The 10327-nt window shown below is 33.8% G+C and overlaps 1 protein-coding gene across 1 annotated transcript; it reads right to left on the bottom strand.

Annotated features, from left to right (window-relative positions):
• Positions 1-7656: 7656 nt before the first annotated feature.
• On the bottom strand, positions 7657-8873 carry LOC109010502 (2-hydroxyisoflavanone dehydratase-like). Its single transcript, XM_018991360.2, has one exon. It carries the CDS (start codon positions 8809-8811, stop codon positions 7849-7851), a length of 963 nt encoding a protein of 320 aa, XP_018846905.2. The 5' UTR covers positions 8812-8873; the 3' UTR covers positions 7657-7848.
• Positions 8874-10327: the final 1454 nt, after the last annotated feature.

A 10327-nucleotide genomic window follows, 5' to 3' on the forward strand; every position in this document is an offset into this window, starting at 1 on the left:
AATTCCATTTAAAAATCCATGGTAATTTGTAGGATTTGCAAAAATGGAGGGAATGAGGAAATTTTGCTAAATGTCAGTCTAGTTTAGGACCAACAATCTGGGTATAATGTTTGAATGCTCTGAAGAGCATATCAGGGAAATTTTCTGGAATTAATCCAAATTAGTTCCACCATTGGAGAAACTAAAAAGGAAAGCTTCCTTTGAATTTGACATCAAAATTAATGAATCAGGAGTGGCTCATATAAGGTACCTGGAAAAGCATAAAACGATTCCAAGTAGTGATGTAATCATAGTAGTTGAAAGAAGTGTCTGTATTAGAGAGTTGTTTAGAAGTAGAGGGGTTGGTACCCCATACTTCCTCAGTGATAACTCGAAGGATATAGACACTGTGATAAATCAGTTTGTTTGGATTACTTTTGTCATAAATGAGTTTTATGACAATGGAATTAGTGAGGATCAAAATACCAGAATAAAATTGGAGATTCTTGGAAGAATCTTCTGGAATCCAATGAAAATTAGGTGGAAAATATGAATAAGCAATTTTGAAGTTATCTGTATACATAGTCCTATTAGGTTCTATGTAGAACAGATGGGTAACAAAAGGTTTCCTCAAGTAAATAGATTTTCCTTTGGGAAAAAATTGGGAAGAAGTAGGGGTATTAACCTTTGATGCAATTGTCTTTGCATATGGATCAAAGGACATAGAAACCGTTGATGCCAACGTCGCTGATTGCACAATTTTTCCAAGATGTGTGAACCTATTGGCAATGTCTAGAGCAGTCGACACAGGGGTTTGTGTCGGCTCATTTTTTATCAGCTTTTGGCTGGGGATTGGAGGAGGTATGTTGGTCTGTTTTTCTTTGCATTTTTTCTTGCTCATGATTGGGTGTCTGCAAGAATTCACGGGTAAGAAAATCAGGAATAGAATTTTTTGCACCTTTGATGTATTCAATATCAAAATGAAAAACACTTAAAATAGCTTGCCATTGTGCAAAAATATGTTTTGATGCAATATTTTGAACATTTTTTTCTAAAACAAATTTAGTACTTTTGCAGTCAATCCTTAGTAGGAATTTCTTATTAACTAGGTCAGATTGAAATTTAGAAATACATAGTACTGTAGATAAAATTTCTTTTTTAATAGTACTATATTTTTCTTGTGCAGGGTTCCAGACTCCAGAATGGAAACTAACAATTTGTTCAGAAGAGCCTGGTGAAACACATTGTTTTAGAATGCCACCATAACCAATGTTAGAGGCATCTGTTTCAACAATTTTGAATGAATCAGAAGTAGGGATACCAAGACACGGAAAAGTTTTGACATGTGTCTTGATTTTCCTTACTAGAGTAGTATGTATTTCTGTCCAAGGAGGAGGATTGGAAATGAGTCATTAGAACAAAGGACGATATTGTTTCCTCATATCCTTGTAGAAATCAGCAACATAATTAAGAGATCCTAAGAATCTCTGTAATTGTTTTTTGTCAATAATGACATCAGGAAATTTGTCAACAAATTCAATGGTTCGTTGGATAGGCCTGATTTTGCTTTCAGAAATATCATAACCAAGGAATCTAATCTTGGTTTGGAACAATTTGATCTTTTTTGCATAAACGACAAAACCATTTAATCTAATGATGTCAAGAAACGATTGCAAATGTTTCTAGTGTTCATCAATAGATTTTGAGAAAATAAGGACATCATCTATGTAGACGATGGTAAACTGGGTGAACGAATTAAAAATATCATTCATGATATTTTGGAATTCACTAGGGACATTTTTAGACCAAATGACATCACATTCTACTCGTACTGACCAAAAGGGGTAACAAAAGCAGTCTTATACCTATCCGATTCTGCTATCTGGATTTGCCAAAACCCAAACTTTAAGTCAAATTTGGAAAAGACTACAACATCACTCAACCTATGAATCAAGTCATTTCTGTTTGGAATAGGATATCTAATCCACTCTAAGACTTTATTCAAAAGTTTGTAATTAATGACTAGACGAGGGATTCCTCTTTCTAGCTCAGCATTTTTCTGGACATAGAAGGCAGGACAAGACCATGAGGACTTGCTATGTCTAATTATCATTTTTTTAAGAAGATCTGCAACTTCTCCCTGGCAGAATTCTAAAGTCTTGCTATTCATTTGAATAACAGTGGCTTTAGTCGGAATGTTTTTCTCATCAAATCTTTTGATATAGGGAAGAGAAACGATATGTTTCTTTATATACCAAAAAGCATTGGGTAAATCAGAACAAACATAAAAAATCAATTGTTTGTTAAAATCATCAATTTTTGAAATCAATAAAGGGAAAGATAATTGATCTGAAATCTTTTTGTACCGGATCTCTTGTTGGAGGAAATTCAAATGTTTTTCTTTCGCAAGAATCAAAGATTTCAAACTTTTATTTTGATCAATCGCAAAGCGAAAAGCAAATTTGAATTTGACTTTTTGGCCAAAATGATCGGTAGTAATACCATCTTTCTCAGTCAAAAAGGGATATAAAGAATAAATAAAAGGAATACCCAAAATCACTTTGTCAGACATATTTCTGACTAAAACAGAAGGTATTTTAAAATAAACATTGTCCTGGCAAATATGAGCATTGTTGAACTCATAATTGATCGTCATCTGGGATCCATTTGCCAAAAACAATCTCTTAGTAGATTTCTCAAAGTATTTGCTAGGGATTAATCCTTCCTGAATGCAGTTCAGATCAAATCCGGAGTCAATCATAGCAACTACAGAGAAATGAAAATCATGGGAAACAACAATAGTAACCCTTGAAAACCATTTAGGAGCAATAGTTTGACGGATCAAACATATCTAATTATTAGAGGTAAGTTCATGTTGATTTGAACCAGAATCATTTGTTTGTTCATTGTCAGAAGGAATATCCTGATCAAGTTGTTTATCAATTTTAAATAACAAAAATTCTTGTTTCAAAACTTCATTTTCAGATTTAAGGTTGTTTATTTCAGATCTGAGTTCAACAAGTTCTTTTTTAACAGAATTTATTTCATATTGTAAGTCAGAAGTGGAAATCTCCTTGGGTTTTTTCTTTTGAAATCTCTCCAAGGTTTCTTGAAAATTAATCATTTGCTTAGAAGTCTCAGGTTCTTGACGAACCATCGTCTTCTTTAATTTAAGAAGATATTCTTCTTTAAGTTCAATATTAGTAATTTGAGAAATCAAGATTAACAAGAGATTTTCTTGTTCCTCAGCCTTTGTCAAGACATTAACTGTCTTACCAGGTGGCTTACAACAAGTACTATTACAGTTGCAACCCAACTTTGGACCAGTAGGATCAGGAGATTTAGTTTCAGAGTGATATTCTAAATCACTAGAACTGAATTCAAAGATATCTGATGATAAAGACGAGACTATTTCTCGGAGTCGAAATAGTTCTTCTTTATCATGGTTATCAATATCCAACTGATTAAACTTCTTTTTCAGTTTCTTGGCTTTCTTGGGACATTTATCTGCAAAATGCCCAGTCTTGCCACAATTAAAACATTTTCTTTGTGAAGATTCTTTAGAATTCTTTTTCTTAGAAAATGGTTTAGGAAAAGATTTTTTTATATGTTTTCTTATAAAATTCATCATGTGGTTTTCTCCTTAAACCACCATGAAGTTCAGAAAACTTATGCTTTCTCTTAGATAGGGCAATAGAAGGAAGGCCAAATTGTTCACAAAAAGTTCTCATTTCATATTTGGCTTTCTTACTATTTCTCATCTGTTCACGAAGCATTCTTTGATCATTACACATACTAATGCCAAGTTTCTTAATTTCACTAAAAATATCACCATATGTGTAATTTTCGTAATTGAGGAACCCAGAGGTATCAGTAAGTTCTTCATTCACTTTATAAGCAAACAAGCGAGGTAATCCATCAATAAATTTCTCATTCCAGTAAGGCTTTTGACTATCGTCACGAAGCATTACTCGAAAAGTAAAAACATTTTGATACCATCTATAATTTGACATCTGATGACATCATAGATAATTTAACTGGTCGCTTATACGACTGGTTATGTTTGATTGTATTCCAATAAAATGATTTAAAATAGTATAAATCAAAGTATTAACACTGTCAAGATGTGCCATCCCGATAGTTTCATAAAAAATAGGTAACCCTTCATCATTATGCTTAACAGCATTCTGAATGGTTTCCTTTACATCATTGGTTAGGTGTTTGTCCCACCAATGTCGCAAAACACCAGAAAAACCTTGTGTTAAAATCATAACAATATCAGGTTATCTAATATTGTTGTTAATATAAGCATTTGCAATCAAAGACATTTTACTTATGGTATTGAGAATTTCCTGTTTAGATACTCTATCAATATTCCATTCGTAAACTTTGTCTGCAGAGTAAGAAGATTGGTTTTGAAAAAAAATTTCTTCGAACTGTAAATCAGGAGGAGTAGGCCTTGAATACCAGTTCTTCGTCAGACTCATTGGTTTGGGTCCTTTTGAAGAAAATCTGGTTATTCCAGGTTTTAAATCAATATCTTGAATTTTTTTTTGATTGAATCAATATACTTTTCTACAGAGGATTCATCGTTAGATGATTCTTCTGTAGTTTCAACAAGAACAACTTCTTTTTCATTGCTATTTAAAACACTAGTAGAAGGCTGTTCTTTTTTAAGATCAGCAATCATTCGATCTATTTTTTCCAAGGTTTTAGTCTGAGAGGTTTTAAAATCAATTTTAGGCCGTTCTTTTGGTAAAATAATCAAAGGTTTTTCAATCTTTTTCTTTGGCTGGTCTTTGGGAAGAACCAAAAGATTTTCATTTTTGAAAACATGATTTGAAGTAAAAATAGGCTTTTCAATCTTTTCTTCAATCCTATCTAACTGCTGAGAGATCGTGTGAAAGAAAAGGTTTACAAAATTATTCTGAGGAATAATCTTTTTTGTTTCTTTTATAACCTTGTCTTTCTCAGGATCTCTAGATACAGTCTCAGGGATTTTGAAAGGAGAATCAGCTACTTCAGATTCTTTAAAAGGAATAAGTATTGTCTCTAAAGGCAGATGACTGGCTTGAATTACAGTCTTGCCTTCTTTCTTGACAAAATCAGTTTTAACAACATGTAAAGTATTTTTAGAAACATAATAATTTTCGACAAAATCAAAGAAAAGAATATGCTTTTGGAGCTTATTCATTTCTTCTTTCCATTTGCGCTTGATGCGTTGCTTTTTGATTTGTGAGAATTTCGCATGATAGGCTTTTCGTCTTTCATGGTTTTCAGCAGATCCATATTCTTTAAAAAAAGCAACTAAATCAAATTCAAATGGTTTGTTTAAAACAGTTAAACTATGATGCACAGGGGTAACAAGAGCAACCATATCTGAAGCTGTGTGAGACACAGAAGAATTATCTTCTTCTTTGTCAGCTTCATCCTGTATGTGCCTACTACTAGAGGATTCTCCCTCTTTGGTAGTATAATAAGCTAATGTCACCTGTGAGGACGTAGAAAGTCCTTTTAATTTCAAAATAGGATTAACAGGCTGGGTTGTTTGGACTGAGTCTTCTAGAAATTATTTGAGATGTTGATCTCGTCTGACTGGATTTTCAGTAACAGAACCAGCAAAAGAAGATTGGGATCCAGCAAAAGAATTTCTTCTTAGGCTAGATTGATCATAACTAATTTTAACAGCCCCGTCAACATATTGTTTGATGTAATCAAAATTACAATCAGTAGTAATGTTTTTGACAGGAGGAACTTCATTTTCCAAAGTCCACTCACTGAGAAGAGTTATGTCTCTCCAATAAATTCTCTTTGGAATTTGAATATTCGCATCTGGAGTAGAACTCTGGATCAGGAGAGTGCTACCTGCAGAAGGTTTTGCAATAGTTTTTGGATTTAAATTCGTTTTTAAAAGACGATAATAAATCCAAAAAATTAAAGCAAGAGGTCTATTGCCCTCGATCATGTCATAACCAGAGGTTGAAATATTTAAAGTTAAAGCCTTGATAACATGCTGGTCATCAAGTGAAAGAGTTAAATCAGGAAAACAATTAAAATGAACTGGTCCTTCAGAAAGAGAGGAATGGATCATTCCAAGAATACTATTTTCAAATTGGTTGAACCTAGCATCTCTTAAACAAAAAAGCACATATGCATTAATCCATCTTCTGGTTAAAGGTTTTGCTGCAATCTACACAGAACCAACATGCAAGTATTTGTAACCATCTTTCAAATATTTCTCAATGTTAGACTTTTGAAAAATGTAACATTTTTCATGAGATTTTGAAAGGGCATAAATTTGTTCGACCGTTCAAACATTTTGGGAGACACTGAAAGTCTTTTGGACCCAAGATGTCTGATAAATAGTATTTACTGAAAGCTTAGGGATTTCCCAAGACTCCAGAATAGGAGGAATAGAAATTGTCTCTTCGAAAGAGCAGTCTTCTTCATTAACAATGTCAGTTGGTCTAGACGACCTGGAACTAACAGTTGAATTAGTCCTAAACATTCTATCCATTTTGTTGCTAGACAACACTGACCTTCGCACTTCAGGAGCCTGCGAACATCATCTTTTCTTGACCCGACAACTCAAACTGCCCTCACGCTCTCTCTAGCAAACGGGACTTACCAAGGGTACTAGACAGACAGAAAAAATATTGAACCAACCAAAGTAAGAACTCAGGGTGGGGGTTGTAGAACAACAAAACAAATGAAATGAAGAGAAGTAATTGCAATATATATATATATATATATATATACATATGAGAAAAGATACTATGATGCCCATACTTGACCGCTACACTGCTGAGCAATTTTTTTTTTTTACTTGGTGATTAAAGAAGTGATTTTAAGTGTATTGATGTACTTTTTATTTTTTAAAAATATTTAAATATATAAAAAAATGTAAAAAAAAAGTAACTAGAAGTATGAGCGGTGCTACTCTGTAGCCCATTCCATTTTACTGCTAGGCCATTTTGGTCTTTTCTTTTTTTTTTCTCATTTTTTTCATATTTTTAAATATTTTTAAAAAATAAAAAAATATACTAATACATTAAAAATTATTTTTTTAATCATTAAGTAAAAAATATTAAAAAACAATTTACACACACGGTCAAAGTGAGTAAGCAAAGTGAGAGGGCAAACTAGCATTTTCATATATAAATATATATCTATAGTAATGGTACATACAGTCGTAGAATACGCAAATACCATGCAGTCGTTTTGAAAAAGAGTAGAGTTCACTATTAAAAATTTAATTTATTTTCATGTGGATCTTATATTTATTCATTTTTTTTAAAGCGACTGCACGGCACTTATACACTCATGACTACAAATATCATTTATCATAAATATATATATATATATATATTCATGATTTTAGAGCGGTCGCAGGGGCGGTATTGTGGACATACCCAACATTAACCCTTCCCTCCCGATGATCCTTCCGTGACTTCTGTCAATCTACCTAACACTCCAACATTCAGGTAAAATAATATTATAACTTGACCCAATATTCAAAATATTAATATATATAGCTTGTCAATCTGCCCGTAAGTCTATATGAACCAATCATGTTGCTTACACAGCTAGCCCAACGGTCACAATATTATAATGCCTCTAAAGTTTACATCAACAAGAAAGTTAATACATACTTAATTGTGCATAAAAGGACGCCGTTAATTAGCTACATATGCATGCGCCAAACAACAAGCTGTTTACAAATGACAATCGTGGCGGGGCCTGCCTTTTCTATTTTTATTTCATTCGAGCATCATCTAAAGCTCGAGCTTCCAAGCATTCGCGAAACCAAGGCCTAAAAAGACTAGAAAGGACACAAGCACTCATAAAACATCACAAAAGATCATGATTTTATTTATGGAGAAAGGAAGCCAAGCGTTTGATCAAATTCTTAGAATTCGCAGACCCAAAATGCAGAATCTGGAAGGCGTGATCCTCTCCCTCCACGTCAACCAGTTCCGCTTCTCCTTTCCACCCACTCTCTTTCACCGCATTGTAGTAACAAACACCCCCACCCCTCAGCCCATCCTTCTCAGCGACAGACACGAGCAACCGAGAGCAACCAAGTCCAGCCAAACTTGGTGCTCCTGGAACGATTGGATTTATCACTGGATTATCAATACCACCAGGTGCTCCAGGATATATGTAGTCCCAGAACGAAGATGGGTTCTCGTCCTCTACGCTATAGTTCTCCGATCCTTTTGGCTTTGAACCCAAGAAGAAAGGGTGGGTACAAAAAGCTCCTATAATCCTAACACCCCCATGCAAACCCTCAACCCCGGCCCGCATGGTCACGTTATGTGCTATATTTGCTCCTGCACTGTCACCACCGGTAAAAAACCTTTTAAAGTCGCCATGATTTGCCAACCATGGCTCTTTCTCGACAGTACCATTGTCGATGGAGTGTGAAGCAACCCATTGTAGGGCAGCCCAGCTATCTTCATAAGCAATGGGGAGAGAGTGCTCAGGAGCTAACCTATACTCCACTGATACAGCAACCACTTGGCCTTGAGAAACCAAACTGTTAAGATACTGGTGGTGGTCAGAGGAGAAGGCAGATTCGATGCAAAAGGCTCCGCCATGGAAGTAGACCAAGATGGGAAGTTTTTGGTTGGGTTGGGTGTGTTTCGGGAGGAAAAGCCTGGCCGAGATGGGGGGGGTTTGGGAAATTGTGATGTCTTTTGAAGACACACCTGTTTCAGGGTCTTCAGGAGAGGGAGGCACAAAGGGTGAGCCCAAGAGCCGCTCAACTGAACCGTCCTTGTAGACCCGGAAGATTGGGAGAAACTCAGTTTCCACCTCCTTGGAACCCATACTGTGGGGCGGTAAAAGAAATGGCTCTCTCAAAGTAGATATTGATCAAGTAGTCGATCGAGATCACCGGGCCGTGCGCCTTGTTTGAGCTGCAAGCCCTTCTTTTATAGTAAGTAAGGGCGCGCGGCATTGGTCTCTGCCTGTCAGTCGCCTCAATTTGATATTTGACTTTGGTTCCGGCTACTGTTTTGTCCAAAAGGTCTTGCCTATGTGAGCATCTTATCATGTGATATCTATAATTTTTTAAAAAGTCTTTTACATTATCTTCGCAAGGATAATGATATCTATAATTTTTTAAAAAGTCTTTTACATTAATTTATTTGATAATTAATCAATATTACATGAATCACAACAATTCTTTGAAAATAAATTTCAGTTTTACATGAAAAGAATAATTAATCAGTTTTAAATAAAATCGGAAAAGAGTTGTAACGCTAGACCATTTTTCACCTTGTAAATGAATTGTATGTTGTTGCAATAAAAACTAGAAAAATGGTTAACTTATTATTTTTTAAAACTATTTTGCAAATCTATATGAAATGGATGATAGTTAATTTGTAAAATTTAAGTTCATTTTTAATTAAGAGATCATACGATTAAATTAATTGGTTGCGAAAGGAGTTATAAAATATATAGTTGTAAAATAGTTATAGACAAATCATGTCCTAAAAAAAAACAACTTTACATATTGATGAGACCTAGAAATAAGCTGGTAATGATCATTACGTCGAAACAGCTTGAAATTATTAGTGACAAGAGGCCGGTTGATCAGTGTGATCAAGCTATTTTATCAACAACCTTTGCAACAGTACGTACTCGTGGAAAGAAGTTAGAAGAATAGAAATCCTAGCTATATAATTACAAGATCATATATTATATATAAGATGGTGTAATTCTGGAGAAATAGATATATTATATAGACTGATCAATCTTCTTCAATTATTTGATTAAACTAAATGATTTAATAAGACCATATTATATATATATATATTTAATTTTATTCATATAAAATCTTCAACCAATATAGAGTAGTACTCCACGTACGTTATTAATATTAAATGCTGAGTTTATAATATCCTTACATTAAACGTCCATTTAATTCAGTTAAAGCAAGTTGGTCAGATCGAGTCCAACAAACAGGAAGTACTCCATCATGTCATGAAAGAAATATATACAGTACGTATATATGGTGACAAACTTATAATAAACAGTACGTACGTATACGTAGTCTTGTAGTCACGTGCTTAACATTACACTACTCGATCATAAGTATTACCCCAAACTTAACAGTCATGATCATCATAACTAATCCCAGAAACTCCACAGATAATTACAGGCTTGGTTTGAATTTTAAACTTATCTCAACTTATTATTATAATTTTTTTAATTTTTAATATAAAATATAATAAATTATTCAACTTTTTTAAATTTTAAAATAATAATAATATTAAAAAATAATATTCTAACAATATTTTATCATCTCAACTCAATTCAACTCAATTCATTTTAACATTCA

This window comes from Juglans regia, chromosome 7, assembly GCF_001411555.2.
Source record: "Juglans regia cultivar Chandler chromosome 7, Walnut 2.0, whole genome shotgun sequence".
Taxonomy (NCBI): Eukaryota; Viridiplantae; Streptophyta; class Magnoliopsida; order Fagales; family Juglandaceae; genus Juglans; species Juglans regia.